General features: G+C 39.0%; 1 protein-coding gene across 1 annotated transcript in view; it reads left to right on the top strand.

Annotated features, from left to right (window-relative positions):
• The window catches only part of LOC150083254 (insulin-like peptide receptor), a 503,669-nt gene that overhangs the window by 126,064 nt on the left and 358,276 nt on the right, over positions 1–19,329 (top strand). Inside the window, exon 7 of the mRNA XM_090378451.1 lies at positions 17,342–17,556. Within this exon, the coding sequence (XP_090234577.1) occupies positions 17,342–17,556 (215 nt within the window). The remainder of the gene's footprint in view (positions 1–17,341; positions 17,557–19,329) is intronic.

Raw genomic sequence — 19,329 nt, 5'->3', positions numbered from 1 at the left:
GGCAAACTTTTAGAGTGAATGGTTGTGTGACATTGGAATTTTTTTTTTTTTTGGGTGATGCTGTATAAGCTCTCTTTCTTGCATCATATGCCTCTACTAATGCTAATGCTAATACTTACAGCAAGTGATATAACTAAGCTATCCTTTTAAAAATCTCACTATATTTTTATACATTTATATAATTTTTATTTCTAATCTTGGCATACCTTGCTTTTCCTTGCCAATTGCTTACCTTTCTTGCAAAGTTGCCAGAGCAGCTGCTGGCAGCATATATTTTGAATTTACTGACATGTAAAAAAAAATAGGTTTCACTATTATATTTTTCAAATATGCAAATTGTCTGTTGAGATTCCAGTGTAAATCACTATGCAACTACAGCAAAATTACCATCATATGCACTTCACTTTAAGCCTATGCTTACACTAATGAGTTGCCATCCTTTCTACAAAGAGATCCCAACATTGGCAAATCCGAAAACTGGCAGCAGTGACATATCTAGACTCCTGTCATCCCCGGGTGAAATATTCATCTGGGGGGGCCCCCCTCTCAAAAATTCAAGGTAGAATTCATAAAATTGAAAAATAAAGGAAATACCCAAAAATTATTCAAATCATAATTATTTATTTAAACATTAACGACTAGTATATTATTTATATAAACTTAAAAGTTTTCACATCATTACCTTACGATATTTACTTGACATAAATTTGTCTATAACATTTGTTTGTTTGTTATTTGGTTTTTAGGAGCATTAGCAACCAAGGCCACATTGCTTCGGGGATATGCGGTGGTCATTCCCTGACCTTTCCGCATTCTCCATATGCAAGCATAATTGGCAATGTTAATAATATTTAAAGAGAAATGGTGATGTTGAGATATAATTCAACTAAATTTTTATCTTGAATGAATGTCAATAATTCTAAGCAAGCAAAATTTTTTTCCTTTTAAAACATTCTGCGAAGATTGGATTTCTTGATGTAACTCTTTGGTATCGATGTTGCTGCTTCCGTCTTCACCAGTGAGAATTCCTTCAAGGTGTTGACATTTCATTTCTATTACACTTTCAAATAAATTCATGAAGTGTTCTGATTTTAGAATAAGATGAAAAGCCAAGAATTCATTTGAATTTTGCATCTTTTCCTTTGGCCTCTTCTTTGATTTCATTTAATGCAGTTATAATATCCTGTAATTGATATCATACTGCTTCAACAGCTTTTATCTTTCCTTCCCTTCCCATCTTGTTTCTGGTAGAGATTTCACAATAATTTTTATGTGCCTTTTTAAAATATCCCACCTACTTGGCGAAGCAGTGGAAATTGAGTATAATCTTTGTAAGTTCAAAAGAATAATTCTGCTGTTGTTGAAGAATGTGCTGCATCAAATGCAACTAAATTTAAATTATGCACCACACACGGAATGTAAAAAGCTCTTCTATTCACTTGTAAAATTCTTGCTTGTACACCATTATGTTTACCTTTCATGTTACCCTTGCCCATGGCAGTTACTTAGGTCAATGTTGTTTGTTTCTAACATTTTTAGTTGTTGTTATGGGAGTTTAATGGCGCATAAGCTACTATGGCTATAACGCAACGTTTTTTTTTTTTTTTTTTAGGTGTAGATTCTGTTAATCCTTTTCCTGAAGTATCATGAACGGTTAAGTATCCCAAGAAATGCTCACAAATTTTTACTGTGCAGCTAGACATAGAAACAAATCTAATTATGATCGTTATCTGTTCCAAGTGACTTACATCCGAGGTACAATCTAAAATATTTGAATAATATTTTGCATTGTAAACTCTTCTACAAATTTCTTTTAATACTATTCAACTATTATTTTAATTAATTCATTTTGCTTTCGACTACTCAAATAATGTGCATATGCACATTCTTTACTTTCTACTCAATGAACATGTTCATTAAGTATTGGATCAAATTTTGGCAATATCTCTATTTGTCCTGAAAAATTTCCATTATTTGGTTCAAATAATTTTTCATTACTTCCTCTTAATGCCAAATTTCATGAAGCTAAAACTGATTATCTCAATTACTCTTTCCAAAATCATTCTCCAGTATTTTTTTTATTTCTTTATCAAATTTTGATTTACAACTCTATAATTTTGTTGGATTTTAACCGGAGCTATAATTCTCACTGGCATGCATATTTTATGATTTTGAGAGTTCTCATGCAAGCTTAAACCATTTTGTTAATGATGCCAAGAACAGGACCAAGTAGCTTTCAAGAGAATACTTGCAACAAAAGCAAAAAATGGCATCCTTTGTTTTCTGAGTATATAAACCAAGTCCTTTCAAGCTTTTTGCCATTTTTTAAGGTCCTGAAATGATGCTCAGTTGTAAACCATCGGAGATAAGCATCAATGGGATAGAGTTTTGATTTTTCTATTTTGGGCGATTCCATTCAAACTAATTCAACTGTTATAGAAACTTTTATTATTTCTGGCCAGTCACTGGGATCATTAAAATTGTTAATTATATCTTTGTTTTCAATCTTCAACTTTGCAGCCAATGATTCATTTTTATTCTGAAAAACTGAAGTTAAAAGTAAGTTAACTTCTGTGACATATTCCTGTGCTTCCAGAACAGATACACTATTTTCTTTTGTCACTACATCACTAGATACATTTTCCTTTCCATCATGGCTTGTTGAAGACACAGGTACACTACTGGTATTCATTTGTGATAAAAATTTATCAATAGAAGGAGAAAGTTTTTTAATGTTTTCTTTGTAAGCTTTCTTAAATTTTCTTTTTTTTTGCATCAGACAGTTCTTTTTGTTTATTCATTATTATTTATTATAGCCCACGCCCTCATGGGTAGCACAGTTGGTAGGACCGCTGTCCTCCCGCACACCGGGTGAAAAATACTCGGGTTCACAACATGGCTGAGTTAGTCAGTTTCAGGCAAGGATAGCATGGTTTTTTCTCTTGGAAACTCAGGTTTTTTGTCTAGCAAACAGAAAATAAACTGACCACAGAACACACGCAATATACAAACAATATACACAAAGCAATATGGTCTTAGTCACCAATGCTCCTAAAACTCTATTACAAACAAACTATAGCCCACAATCTATTATTCCTTACTTTCTATAATGTAAGAAATTACCTGTAATGTAATTTCTTATATTACAGGTAAACACTCGAATTGATTTGATTTGTATGAGAAATACTTACACAGTAATCTGCTTTACTGTCTGTTTGCAACTGGAATATACTTGAGGACATGGCTACATAAGCACATTCTCTGGATAGTAAGTAAAGAGAGCATGCAGCTGGTCGAATGAATAACATTTTAGTAGTTATTTCTTTTATAACTATACTGTAACTCAGAAATAATTAATATTTATTAAATATTAATAAAGTAATTAAAACCTTACATTCTCTTGATCCATTTCCGTTCCTGTTTCAAATTCACTATCACTTTGTTTTTTACTAAATACTAAAGAAACAACCATTTTATTTATATTTTTAAAAAAATTAAAATTTCATTGGAATTTTGACCGCTACATTTCCGAGCCCCAGGTAGCCTCCTGGTCCGCTCGTACCTAGGTGTTGGACTGACTGGCAGCCATTACATTATATCACACACTTGCCACAAAAGGAATGCCCTACCTTTATTAATTTGGATATTTATTACATTTCCTTCTTGCCCTTGATTTAGTTAGTTATATCTTTGTTTTCTCTGTTGACATGAAATTGATTTTACGATCTTTATTCTTTAATGACTTGAGGCAACTTCAAAAAAGTTTTTAACCTTTTATTCTTTTTAAAGAAACATATCTCATCGCATAATTATTTTAACTCATTGTATATGCTTATATATGTATTAATTACATATCCAATAATTTGTTGTATACCACAAATTTAAACAGATACACCAACCATTTAAAACTGATTTGATAATAAAATAAAATGATACAAAAGACTGTAAAATAATATTTACAAAAATTGATTATTTACAAAAACTAGTTTAAGACAAAAATAAAATAAAATAAAATAAAATAAGTAAATACGTTAAAATGCATTAAAATATAAATTTAAAAGCGATAAAAACACTATTGAAGCTTTCGGAGGTGTCCGCCTCCTTCCTCAGCAATAATGAAACTTAAGCGACACATCCTTAAATACCAGGTTCACGGCACACGTGGATGACCAGGTGCATACTCGGTATTCCTTTCACATATACCAGAACCGGAAGTGGCCTGGGGGCGTGGAAAACTAAAACGTTTATCTCTGGAAAAAACCACCGCCTCAAAAAGGGAGTGAAGTTGTACTCCCCTATCTCTATTCATGCTATTGTTGCCAGAGGATCCAATCCACAGACTTTCCAGCCACTTGCGGTCCCAGAATCTATGCACCCGGTCAAGGATGACAGCGTTGTCGGGGGAGACCTGGTGTTGTTTTTCCCAATAGTGCTCGGCAATGGCGGATTTACTGAGCTCTGCGGTTCGTATCGCCCTTGAATTGTTCCCCCAGACGGTCATTAAGATGCTGTCCTGTCTCCCCCACGTAACATTCCCCACAATCTGGGCATGTGATCTCATATACGACCCCACTACTAGAATCCCTAGTAATGGGGTCTTTGACCTGGAACATTACTGCGTGCAACCTCCGGCCCAGGAGCTGCACACAGCATGTCTGAAAGTCGCGAAGCATTCTCGCAATGCGATCTGACAGGCCCGGATAATAGGGAACATACACTGTGGTAAGCGGTACAGGCGGAACTACCCGATTGGGCTCTTCCTCTCTATTGTATTTATCAATGACCCTCTGGGGGTAACCGCATCTCATAAGATCCATCATAATTTGCCTAATTTCCTTCTCCCCTCCTCAGAGGTGCTGCAATGTGTCCTCACCCTACCCAAAAGTGCTCTGGCCACACTATTTTTAGGTTGGGCAGTCTGTGCCAACCTATAATGTGTATACTGGCCCCTACACATTGGTTTCCTATAAACCTTAGTTCTAAGTCTGGGGCCTTCCCTATACACCATCATGTCCAGAAATGGGAGGGTGCCATCTATTTCTACCTCCGAGGTGAATTTTATAAAGGGGAGAAACCATTGAGAAACGAGACCACATCTTCTTCTCTCCCATTCTTTACAATAGTGAACGTGTCATCGACATATCATTTCCACTTAAGAATGGGGAACTCCAATCTCACAAAAACCCTATTCTCTAATTCCTCCACAGCCAGATTTGCGACAATGGCGCTGATTGGAGAACCCATGGCTGTGCCGTGAACCTGCTTATACATCACTCCTTGGAAAACCAAGGTTGTACTAGAAAGACATAATTCAACAGCACAACATATATCGTCTATGTTTAGGTGGGATCTAGCACTTAAGGTATCATCCTTCTATAAAGCCAATTTCACACATTCTACCCCATGTGCTATGGGGATACACGTGAATAATGATACCACATCCAATGACATCATCATCTCGTCCTCCCCTATATCTTGACTCCTTACAAAGTTCACAAATTCCATACTATTTCCAGTGACCAACGTGGACCGACCCATAACAGGAGAAATCAGCTGTGCCAGATATTTAGACAGAGCATACTTAGGGCTACCAATGAAGGAAACTATGGGCTGTAATGGAACATTCTTCTTGTGTGTCTTAGGTAACCCATAAAATCTGGGCAGCCGACACTCTGTTGCATGCATGGACCAATACTGGTCCTTTGAAATCTTTTCCATTTTTAGCCAGGAAAGTAGCATCTTATCCACATGCTGTTCTAAGCTAGCCAAGGGGTTTCTATGGATAATCTTGTAAGTACCACTATCACCTAATAAGTCTAACACCTTCTTGTGGTAATCTTCCTTGCTTAATACCACCATTGATCTGCCTTTGTCTGCTGGTAGGATTATAATGTCTTCATCCCGTTTAAGTTCTTCTAGCGCTTTCTTCTGTTTCGGGGTAAGATTTGGAGCAACAATTTTTGCCCAGCCCAGTATGGAAACAGCTTTAACACGAATTTGATTGGATATATCTTCAGGTAATTTGCTAATTGCTCTCTCAATGCCCATGGATGTTTCAGTAATTGGAGGTTTGGGGGGGGGGGGGGCAGCAATGCAAACTTAGATCCAAGAGCCAAAAGTCCCTCTTGTTCTTGGGTTAAATGTTTGCCACTTAAGTTCTGAATGATTACTACCCCTAAATATAGTGGACTGCTCTTCTAATAACATGTTGAACTTCCTAATATTCCTCTGTTTATATGAATAGGCAATTGTATTCACCCTCTCCAGAAATAACCTCTTAACACCCATCAGGTGCAGGAGGGACAATCTACTACTAATATCACCTAATGCTACTTCAATCAATCTCCTACTATGTCTCAAATCATCATGAAGTTTCTGAATCCATGTATTCAAAGTTTCTGAATCCATGTCTTTGATACCATGTGATAATCCTGGACAGACGGGCATCCTTAAATGGTGCCCTGATCCTAAATCCATGTGGAATAAGATTATGATCCCTGCAACGGTAGGCAAACCTTAAGTGCTGCTGCTGTTTAGACTCATCTATGCTGTATCTTTGGAACCATCGGATGTGCCGCAAAACTGTATGGCCATAAACATTAACTATATCTGCAATAAGGCCTTTAAGGTTGGTATTATTCATACCACAAATTTAAACAGATACACCAACCGTTTAAAACTGATTTAATAATAAAATAAAATGATACAAAAGACTGTAAAATAATATTTACAAAAATTGATTATTTACAAAAACTAGTTTAAGACAAAAATAAAATAAAATAAAATACATTAAAATGCATTAAAATATAAATTTAAAAGTGATAAAAACACTATTGAAGCCTCCTTCCTCAGCAATAATGAAACTTAAGCGACACACTTAAGCGGGGGAGAACTGAGGGGGGCGATTCTCCAACACGTCACAGCCTAAAAAAATGTGCAGCTTGTGAAATGTTTGCCGAACTCTCTGGAACAGAACATGATATTGCCATGGGGGATGTCTTTGTGTGTGCGCGATGTAAGGAGTGTAAGGAAATCAGGCGACAACTCAGCGTTGTTATGGGCCTATATGAGAGTTTGAAGGACAGGGTGGATGCCCTCGAAGGAAATAAATTGAGGGGCCCATCAAGCTCTCAGCTGCCCACATCAACGCCAGAGCTTGCACTTGGTCATCACGCAACACAGCGGCAACCCCCAAGGCAGAATGCGCTGGTCCCACAGGAACTATTAGTTGTTGGTGACTCTATTGTCAGGGAAACGGGGAACATGCTATGTAAAAAGGATAGGTGGAACAGGACCAGGGTATGTCTGCCAGGGGCAAAGGTTGATGACGTTGTAGAGCGGATATCATCTTTCAAGGGCACAAAAGGTGATATAGTTGTACACGTTGGCACTAATAACATTAAGAGTAGGAGACCGGCAGAATTACTCAACAAGTACAGGTCACTGTTGAAAAAAAGCCGAGAATTAGGGTTGAATTTGAAAGTGTCTGCAATTCTGCCCAGACACGATAGGAGGAAGTATATGATGAGAGCCTTGTCGATCAATTCGGCCCTGGAAAGATTGTGCAAGGCTCAAGGGGTAGAATTTTTTTCAGCCTGGACTGTACTTGTTAACAGGAGAGATTGCTTCTACAGGGATGGGATACACTTAAATAGAAAGGGTGCAAGAATATTTGCTGATGCTATCGAGGCAGTGTTAGGTGGGTCGGAAAACTGCTAGCTTGGGGGGATACAAAGACTAATAGTTTAACAGTAACTGCAGGCAGAGGTGAAGGTGATTCTTGCACAACTTCTATTAGAATAAGAAGCGACCTGGAGCGAGGGGTGTTGGGGGTTTCAGGGACGGATGGCAGTCATCCTGGAATAGTTGGGTATATGGGATGTGTTAGGGTAACAAGGAATAGGCATAGGAGCATGTATGCTTGCATGTATACCAATGCTAGAAGTATAGTAAATAAATTTGATGAATTTGAAGTGTTGGTCAAGACATCAAAGGCGGATATTGTTGGGATAGCAGAGACGTGGTGTCACAAAGATATAAGGAATGCAGAACTGGAATTTGGGGAGTACAATGTGTACAGAAAGGATAGACAGGACAGAAAGGGAGGAGGTGTTATGCTGTTAATTAAGAAAAACATAAAATCAAAAGAAGTGCATCCAGTTGATATAGATGGACAGTGCACTGTTGAGTCAGTTTGGTGTGACATAAGCACTGCAAAAGCAAAAATAAGAGTAGGAGTGTGTTATAGGCCTAATGACTCGAATGAGTACAATGAACAATTGTACAGAGAAATAGAGTGGGCCAGTAAATCAGAATGTCTTATAATGGGGGATTTTAACTTCCCAGATATTGGCTGGAACTTGTGGGTTGGTCACTCACACACTATTCAGACTTTTGTGGATTTATTGGATGATTGTTTTTTGCAGCAGCATGTTCGAGAGGCAACCAGAGAAAGTAATACTCTTGATCTGGTTATCAGCAGTGATCATTCGTGTATTAAGAATTTGCAGATAAAGGAACCACTAGGTGGCAGTGATCACAGTGTGCTGAAGTGGGATTTACTCAAAGAGGTAACTACCGTCAGGGGTAAAGGAAAGGGTTTTTGCTTCCATAAAGGGGAGTACAGTGGTCTCAGACAGTTTTTAAATTCTGTACAGTGGGATCGACTGACGATGTTACAAACAGTAAATTCTAAGTGGGAAGCATTCAAGGAATTAATCGTGGAAGCTACTAGACTTTTCATACCGATGAAGAAATATTTCATCGGTTTAGCATTAGCATTAGCATTAGCATTAGTTGAGGCATTTGATGCAAGAAAGCAAGCTTATGCAGCATCAGCCAAAAAAAAAAAAAAAAAAAAAAAAGTAACATAAATAAATAAAAATAACCACTTCCACTTCACCCCTCTGTTCGTTCGAAATACCTGTCCAGCTGAGCCTTAAACTTATTTAGGCTATCAACTTCCACGACAAGGGATGGAAGTCTGTTCCACCCACCAACCACCCGCTGGCTAAAGGCAAATTTCCGCACATCTATCCTACATCTGTCTTTCCTCAATTTGAATTTATGCCCTCTCAGGTGATTTTTCTGAGCTAGAGGAAGAATCCCATCAGCATTGAGCATGCTCAAACCATTCAAGGCTTTGTACACCTCTATCAGATCACCCCGCTGGTGCCTAGTTTCCAGACACTGTAATTTGCAAAACTTAAGCCTTTCTTCATAAGAGAACCCCTTTGTCCCATTCACCAATCTAGTTGCCCTTCTCTGTACTCGTTCCAGCAGCTCTACATCCTTCCTGAAATGAGGCCTCCAGGCCTGTATACAGTACTCTAGGTGTGGCCTGACCATTGCCTTATACAAGGGAATAATCACCTCCTTATCCCTGCTAGAAAAATTCTTATATATCATTGACAATACACCATGAGCTACTCTTGCAGCTCGTCTGCACTGCTCAGAGAACTTCATATCTGCCTGCACCACCACCCCCAGGTCCCTTTCATTCTCTACCACTGTCAGTGTAGTACCACAGAGTTGATACGTTGCTCTGGGGTTGCTGTTTCCCATATGTAGTACTTTACATTTGTCAATGTTAAACTTCATTTGCCACCTCGAAGCCCATCTGCTCAACCTTTCCAAATCCTGTTGCAGCAGCATAGTGTCAGTAGTGTCCTTGACAACCCTGCCAACCTTCGTATCGTCTGCAAACTTGGACATTAAGCCTGATATACCATCATCAATATCATTTATAAATACAGAAAACAATAAAGGCCCCAATACTGAACCCTGAGGGACTCCACTAATAACATTAGTCCACGATGAGCAGTGTCCATTGATTACCACTCTCTGTCTTCTCCCCCTCAACCACCCCTTTATCCATAGCAGCAACTTGCCTCCAATGCCACACTGCTCCAATTTGTGCAGCAGTCTTCCATGTGCAACAGTATCAAAAGCCTTTCTAAGATCCAAGTATATAATATCAAAGTTATTCCCTGCATCCAGTTCTTTTGTGACTGCATCATAGTATCCAATCAAATTGGTCAGGCAAGACTTCCCCTTAACAAAACCATGCTGTGTCCTAGCTATAACTGAAGTCTTGTCTAGATGATCCTGCAGTGCTTCTTTCACCAGTGCCTCCATTAATTTTCCGGGAACAGAAGTTAAACTCACAGGTCTATAATTACTTGTGTCAGCCTTTGATCCCCCTTTGTGAATTGGGGTCACATTTGCACATCTCCAGTCAATGGGTACCTCCCCTGAGTCCAAGGAAGCTCTCATAATTATGGCTAAGGGTTTGCTTACCTCCTTTGCTGCCTCCTTTAATATAACTGGATAGATCCCATCCACCCCAGGTGCCTTTCTTGTGTTTATCTTCAACAATTTCTCCTCCACTTTGCTGTCAGTTATTACAAGATTCTCTAGCTTACTGCTAGAGTTGAATACACCTCTCGCATTCCCCTCGCTGAATAACTCCTCATGTGTGAATGTCGATGCAAAATATTCATTTAGTTTGTTAGCTACCCGAGCAGGGTCATCAACAGTTGACCCATCGATCTCAAGTGGACCAATCTGATTCATCCCCTTCCTTCTAGAGTTTACATAAGTAAAGAACTCTTTGCTGTTTTTCTTCGCATCCCTTGCCAAGGATCTCTCGTAATCTGCCTTCGCCTGCCTAACCTCCTTTGTAACTTGGTTACAGATCAACTTGTATCTATCATAGGCGTCCGTGTCACGTGTTAATTTGTATGTATCCCATGCATTTTTCTTCTCTGCCATATGCCTCATTAGTTCATCTGACAACCATTTAGGCCTAAACCTTGAACAATATTTCTTAGTTGGTATGTAAAGCCTAGTAGCTTCCACGATAAGTTCTTTGAATGCTTCCCATTTTGAATTTGCTGTTGGCAGTATCATCAGTTGATCCCACTGTATAGAATTTAAATACTGTCTCAGTCCATTGTAGTCGCCTTTACGAAAGCAATACCCCTTCCCTTTACCCCTAATGGTAGTTACCTCTTTCAGTAACTCCCACTTCAGCACACTGTGATCACTGCCACCAAGTGGTTCATTTATCTGCAGATTCTTAATGCATGAAGAATCACTACTGATAATCAAATCAAGAGTATTACTCCCTCTAGTTGCCTCCCGAACATGCTGATGTAGAAAACAATCATCCAATAAATCCACAAAAGCCTTGCTACTGTGTGAGTGACCAGCCCCCAAATTCCAGTCAATATCTGGGAAATTAAAATCCCCCATTATAAGACTCTCTGATTTACTGGCCCACTCTATTTCTCCGAACAGTTTCTTATTATACTCATCAGAGTCATTAGGCCTATAGCACACTCCTACTCTCAATTTTGATCTCCCAATGCTTATGTCACACCAAACTGACTCGACACTGCACTGTCCAGCGATGTCGACTGGCTTCACTTCCTTGGATTTTATGTGTTTTTTAACTAATAGCATAACCCCTCCTCCCTTCCTATCCTGTCTATCCTTTCTGTAGACATTGTACTCCCCAAATTCCAGTTCTGCATTTCTTATATCTGTGTGACACCACGTCTCTGAAATCCCCACAATATCTGCCTTTGATGTTTTGAGCAATACCTCAAATTCATCAAATTTATTTACTAAACTCCTAGCATTGGTGTACACACAAGTATACATGCACCTGTTCTTTTTCTTAGCTACCCTAACACAACCCATGTGTTTACTTGTACCCCAATGATTCCCAGCAGTCTCTGAAATATCCTGCATCTTATTTTCCAGGCTGCGGCTCATTCCAATAGAAGCAGTGCAAGAATCACTTTCACCTCTGCCAGTGGCTACTGTTAATCTATTAGTCCTTGTATCCCCCCAATCTAGCAGTTTTCCGACCCACCTAACATTGCCTCGATAGCATCAGCAAACATTCTTGCACCCTTTCTATTTAAGTGTATCCCATCCCTGTAGAAGCAGTCTCTCCTGTTAACAAGTACAGACCAGGCTGAAAAAAATTCTACCCCTTGAGCCCTGCACAATCTTTCCAGGGCCGAATTGATTGACAGGGCTCTCATCATATACTCCCTCCTATCGTGTCTGGGCAGAATTGCAGACACTTTCAATTTCAACCCTAATTCACGGCTTTTTTTCATCAGTGACCTGTACTTGTCAAGTAATTCCGCCGGTCTCCTACTCTTAATGTCATTAGTGCCAACGTGTACAACTATATCACCTTTTGTGCCCTTAAAAGATGATATCCGCTCTACAACGTCATCAACTTTTGCCCCTGGCAGACATACCCTGGTCCTATTCCACCTATCCTTTATACAAAGCATGTTTCCCGTTTCCCTGACAATAGAGTCACCAACAACTACTAGTTCCTTTGGGACCAGCGCATTCTGCCTTGGGGGTTGCCGCTGTGTTCCGCGATGACCAAGTGCAAGCTCTGGCATTGGTGTGGGCAGCTGAGAGCTTGATGGGCCCCTCACTTGTAATCCTTCGAGGGCATCCACCCTATCCTTCAAGCTCTCATATAGGCCCATAACAACGCTGAGTTGTCGCCTTATCTCCTTACACTCCTTGCATCGCACACACACAAAGACATCCCCCATGGCAGTATCATGTCCCATACTTGACTGCTCCGCAAACATCAAGCAAATAGTGCATCTTACAAGGCTGTGATTCAGAGGACAACTGCCCCCCTCAGTTCTCCCCTGGGTCACAGCATTCCCATTAGCTTGAGCCCTTTGCTTTGCTGCTCTGGTTTGAGTCACGATTTAGATTTACTTTCAATAAAATTTCAATTTCTGTACAAAATTAAATCCTAAACTTGTATCCAAACACAGTTATAACGCTATATTTATTTTTCAGTAACGAGTGTTATCTACGGAATATTTACGTTTCAGTAACGAGTGTTATCTACGAAATATTTACGTTTCAGTAACGAGTGTTATCTGCGAAATCCCTTTATATAACTTTCGTATCAAGTTATGTATTAATTATTTGTTTTTACTAATTATTTATGTTACGTAACCTAAGTGGTTATATGTATAATTAATTATGTTAAATAAAATTAATTATATTACGTTTGTAATCTAAGTCGTTATATGTATTTATTTAAACGTACAATTTAACTGCTAACGAAGTTCAACTAACGCTATCGAGTACGGTATATCGTATCACAAAGGCGGGAAAATTACGAACGGTTAGCGGAGTTGAAACACGTGGAAACCTTTACCGATACTTTTATGCAATTACAAGGCCGAGTAAAGAATAAATACACCAAATTAATCAGAAAATCACAAAATAATGTTATACTACTAAATTTAAATCAAAAGTTTAGGCCTAAATGGTTATCAAATGAACTAATGAGACTCGTGACAGAGAAGAAAAATGCATGGGATGCATATAAATTATCAGGCGACGCAGAAGCCTGTAGCAGATATAAGCTAGTCTGTAATCAGGTCACAAAGGAGGTTCGGCAGGCAAAGGCGGATTACGAGAAATCTTTGGCAAAAGATGCTAAGAAAAACAGCAAGGATTTCTTTACTTATATAAACTCTAAAAGGAAGGGGCTGAATATGATTGGTCCACTTGACATTGATGGTTCGACTGTTGATGATCCTGCTCAGATAGCAAACAAACTGAATGAGTATTTTGCATCTACATTCACACATGAAGAGTTATTAAGGTTTGAAAATGGCAGAAGGTTATCAAATTGTAGCAGGGTGCTTAATGATTTTGTAATAACTGAGAGCAAAGTGGAGGAGAAATTGTTGAAGTTAAACATAAGAAAGGCACCTGAGGTGGATGGGATCTATCCAGTTATATTAAAGGAGGCGGCAAAGAAACTAAGCAAACCCTTAGCCATAATTATGAGGGCATCCTTGGACTCAGGGGAGGTCGCCATGGACTGGAGATGTGCAAATGTATCCCCAATTCACAAAGGGGGATCGAAGGGTGACACGAGTAATTACAGACCAGTTAGTTTAACTTCTGTTCTGGGGTAAAATAATGGAGTCACTGGTTAAAGATGCATTGCAGGATCATCTAGACAAGACTGCAGCAATAATTCAGACACAGCATGGGTTTGTTAAGGGAAAGTCTTGTCTGACAAATTTGATAGGATATTATGATGTGGTCACAAAGGAACTGGATGCAAAAAATAATTTTGATATCATATACTTGGATTTCAGGAAAGCTTTTGACACTGTTGCGCATGGAAGACTACTGTACAAATTGGAGCAGAATGGTATTAACGGTAAGTTGCTACAATGGATAAAAGGATGGTTAAGTGGGAGAAGACAGAGGGTGGTAATCAATGGGTGCTGCTCTTCGTGGACTAATGTTATTAGTGGAGTCCCACAGGGTTCGGTGTTGGGTCCACTGTTGTTTTGTATATTTATCAATGATATTGATGAAGGTATATCAGGCTTAATGTCGAAGTTTGCAGATGACACGAAGGTTGGCAGGGTTGTTAATGACAGTAATGGCAGTGTGCTACTGCAACAGGATCTAGATAATTTGGGCAGATGGGCTAAGAAGTGGCAACTGAAGTTTAACCTTGACAAATGCAAAGTACTGCATATGGGTAGACGTAACCCCAGAGAAACGTACCAACTGTGTGGTACTACACTTAAGGTGGTAGAAAATGAAAAAGACCTGGGAGTAATTGTGCAGTCAGATATGAAGTTTTCTGAGCAATGTAGACAGGCTGCTAGGGCAGGTCATGGGGTTTTGTCAATGATATATAGGAATTTTGCTAGCAGGGAAAAGGAGGTGATTGTCCCTCTGTATAAGGCAATGGTCAGGCCACGCCTTGAGTACTGCGTACAGGTCTGGAGGCCTCATTTTAGGAAGGATGTAGATTTGCTTGAGCGTGTACAGAGAAGAGCAACACGATTGGTGAGGGGAATGAAGGGATCCTCTTACCAAGAGAGGCTTAAGTTCTGCAAATTGCAGTGGCTGGAGACTAGGCACCTGCGCGGTGATCTGATTGAGGTCTATAAGGCCTTGAATGGGTTGAGCACGCTGAATTCTGATGGGATCCTCCCACTTGTTCAGAATACGAACCTACGGGGACATAAGTTCAAATTAAGAAAGGATAGATGTAGAATAGATGTGCGGAAATTTGCCTTTAGCCAGCAGGTGGTTAATTGCTGGAACAAACTTCCATCTGTCGTTGTGGAAGTTGATAGGTTAAAGAAATTTAAGGAGGAACTGGACAGGCAATTGGAGGGTATGGTGTGATTTTTTTTTTTTTTTTTTTTTTTTGGCTGATGCTGCATCAGCTCCTACACTTGCTTTCTTGCATCAAGTGCCACTACTACTACTACTACTACTACTACTACTACATCCTTCAATACCAGGTTCACGGCACACGTGGATGACCAGGCACATACTCAGTATTCCTTTCACATATACCAGAACCGGAAGTGGCCTGGGGGCATGGAAAACTAAAACACTTATCTCTGGCAAAAACCACCGCCTCAAAAAGGGGATGAAGTCGTACTCCCCTATCTCTATTCATGCTATTGTTGCCAGAGGATCCAATCCACAGACTTTCCAGCCACTTGTGGTACCAGAATTTGTGAACTTTGTAAGGAGTCAAGATATAGGGGAGGATGAGATGATGATGTCATTGGACGTGGTATCATTATTCACGTGTATCCCCATAGCACATGGGGTAGAATGTGTGAAATTGGCTTTACAGAAGGATGATACCTTAAGTGCTAGATCCCACCTAAACGTAGATGATATATGTTGTGCTGTTGAATTATGTCTTTCTAGTACAACCTTGGTTTTCCAAGGAGTGATGTATAAGCAGGTTCATGGCACAGCCATGGGTTCTCCAATCAGCACCATTGTCGCAAATCTGGCTATGGAGGAATTAGAGAATAGGGTTTTTGTGAGATTGGAGTTCCCCATGCGTAAGTGGAAACGATATGTCGATGACACGTTCACTATTGTAAAGAAGGGGAGAGAGGAAGATGTGGTCTCATTTCTCAATGGTTTCTCCCCCTTTATAAAATTCACCTCGGAGGTAGAAATAGATGGCACCCTCCCATTTCTGGACATGATGGTGTATAGGGAAGGCCCCAGACTTAGAACTAAGGTTTATTGGAAACCAATGTGTAGGGGCCAGTATACACATTATAGGTCGGCACAGACTGCCCGGCCTAAAAATAGTGCGGCCAGAGCACTTTTGGGTAGGGTGAGGACACATTGTAACACCTCTGAGGAGGGGGAGAAGGAAATTAGGCAAATTACGACGGATCTTATGAGATGCAGTTACCCCCAGAGGGTCATTGATAAATACAATAGAGAGGAAGAGCCCAATCGGGTAGTTCCGCCTGTACCGCTTACCACAGTGTATGTTCCCTACTATCCGGGCCTGTCAGATCGCATTGCGAGGATGCTTCGCGACTTTCAGACACACTGTGTGCAGCTCCCGGGCCAGAGGTTGCATGCAGTAATGTTAAAGGTCAAAGACCCCATTACTAGGGATTCTAGTAGTGGGGTCGTATATGAGATCACATGCCCGGATTGTGGGAAATGTTACGTGGGGGAGACAGGACAGCATCTTAAGGACCGTCTGGGGGAACATTCAAGGGCGATACGAACCGCAGAGCTCAGTAAATCCGCCATTACCGAACACTATTGGGAAAAACAACACCAGGTCGCCCCCGACAACGCTGTCATCCTTGACCGGGTGCATAGATTCTGGGACTGCAAGTGGCTGGAAAGTCTGTGGATTGGATCCTCTGGCAACAATAGCATGAATAGAGATAGGGGAGTACAACTTCACCCCCTTTTTGAGGCGGTGGTTTTTGCCAGAGATAAACGTTTTAGTTGTCCACGCCCCCAGGCCACTTCCGGTTCTGGTATACATGAAAGGAATACCGAGTATGCACCTGGTCATCCACGTGTGCCGTGAACCTGGTATTTAAGGATGTGTCGTTTAAGTTTCATTATTGCTGAGGAAAGAGGCAGACACCTCCGAAAGTTTCAATAGCGTTTTTATCGCTTTTAAATTTATATTTTAATGCATTTTAACATATTTGCTTATTTTATTTTATTTTATTTTTGTCTTAAACTAGTTTTTGTAAATAATCAATTTTTGTAAATATTATTTTACAGTCTTTTGTATCATTTTATTTTATTATTAAATCAGTTTTAAATGGTTGGTGTATCTGTTTAAATTTGTGGTATGAATAATCCCAACCTTAGAGGCCTTATTGCAGATATAATTTGTTGTATATGTTACTCTAAAGTAATATGAAAATTATACCACTGTTATTAGCACCTGTACTGGTTTATTCTGATAAGCTCCTTGTTTTTTTTTTTTTTTATTCTTTAGATATGCTTTTCTAGTTCTAGACAACCAAAATCTTCAAGAGCTCTGGGACTGGGAACATCGCCATAACCAATTAGAAATAAAGAAAGGGAAGATTTTCTTTCACTTCAACTCTAAGTTGTGTCCTGGCAAAATTCTTGAATTGAAAAAGTATGCTAACGTGAATGACTGGGATGATAGAGATGTTTCTCCAAATTCAAATGGAGACAGAGTAGCTTGTAAGTGAAACTTTTTGATAAACTAGGCTTAACAAATTATTTTCGTATTTGTTTATATAGAATTTAATGTATTTTTATATTTGTTTATATTCTTGTATTTAAATAGAGCTGCCAGTTTAATCGTTCAAATAAATTATCAGGATATTTGTTTCACTGATTGCTAATTTTTTTTTGGTCTTTATCATAATGCTGCTCCAAAGGAGGAACTCTATGCCTTACAATGGCAGCTGTGATGTCTGCCTTTAATTCTGCAACTCTGTATGGATTGTTTCTGTACACCATATTTTCATGTCCCTGGAATCAAATCAACCCTCATCAAAGTATTGAATATTCAAATTCAAGTAGGTTATGCTAGCATTTTCTTGCCCATAGACAATAACATTACTGATTTATCTGTAGACCAATATTTTGTGACTCTTCATCCAGAAGCCAGGTGACACCACTGAGAACCTTCTGTTTAGCTTGAAAACAGTGATCTGTCCCATTACAGCTCATGATATCATGGTAGTATATAATCATAGTTTAGAAGTGTTCCATGCATTTTGCTTTATTATTATCAACATTCATCCTAAACTCATCTTTAAAGTAGAATTGGAAAAATTAACAATCACTGGCTTTCTTGTGGAGATTAAATTTGTCACACATTCTGACAAGTTAGAAAAGCCTAGTTTTATACAAACCTGGGGCTGTTCTACATTTCATATTAAATTTCATATTTTTTTTATCATATTGAGATAAACTTCTCTTACTCTTTTACAAATATTTCATATTACATATATAAAAATAATGCTTTAGTTGTGAACTTTTTTGTGAACTGAATTTTTGTTTCTCAACATGGCATACCTTGCTATGTTTGCCTTTCCAGACTATTCACACATGGGAAACAAAGTTACCAGAGCAGCTATTGGCATCATATATTCTGAATTTACCCACTGCTACATGTAAATAAATAATGTTTCACTATTAATTTTATTTGATAAAAAAATCCCAATTGTAAATCAAAAGACAAACATAGCAAAAATTATAATCTATCTATCTTAAGCCAATGCTTACATTAATGAGTTGACTACATTCATTTCTACAAAGAGACCCCATCCTAGAAAATCAAAAACTGGCAACCATTATATCCCAAGCTTTCCAGATAAGGAATCCTATACCCATATTAAAAAAAAAAAAATCTTCCCATCCACAGGTGGATTTAGGGGAGGAACATGGAGCCACATGCCCCCCAAATTGGAATTAGAAACAACATCATATCTAAACATACTGTTGTGCCAGTTAGAAAAGGAAAGAAAGGTAAGCAGATACTGCAGCAACCACGCGTCATTGGAATTCCTGTGAAGATTCTCCTGATATGAAAAATATAATGCTTTTACCAAAATAGCATTACACACTACCTTGATGTCTGTACACATAATGCCAAGATAAGCTAGACTACCATAATTGATGTGAGAACTTCTGCTCCCCCCCAGAAAAATTTTTTCGATCAGCCTATGTTCCCATTTCACTCGTCCATCACCTCCAACTATTTTCTCATTCTTCCATGAATTTATTCAAGCTATCCAATCTTCACAACATCAGGCAGAAGTTTCTTCCAGCAATCAACCACCTGCTGGCTAAAGGCAAACTTCTGCACATCTATTGCCAGCTGGTGGTTAATTGCTGGAACAAACTTCCATCTGTCATTGTGGAAGTTGATAGGTTGGATAAATTTAATGAGGAACTGGACAGGCATTTGGAGGGAATGGTGTTTTTTTTTTTTTTTTTTTATTT

Source organism: Mastigoproctus giganteus, chromosome 7 (genome assembly GCF_048544385.1).
Source record: "Mastigoproctus giganteus isolate SK-2022 chromosome 7, ASM4854438v1, whole genome shotgun sequence".
NCBI lineage: Eukaryota > Metazoa > Arthropoda > Arachnida > Uropygi > Thelyphonidae > Mastigoproctus > Mastigoproctus giganteus.
This window is presented reverse-complemented; position numbering and strand designations above follow the sequence as displayed.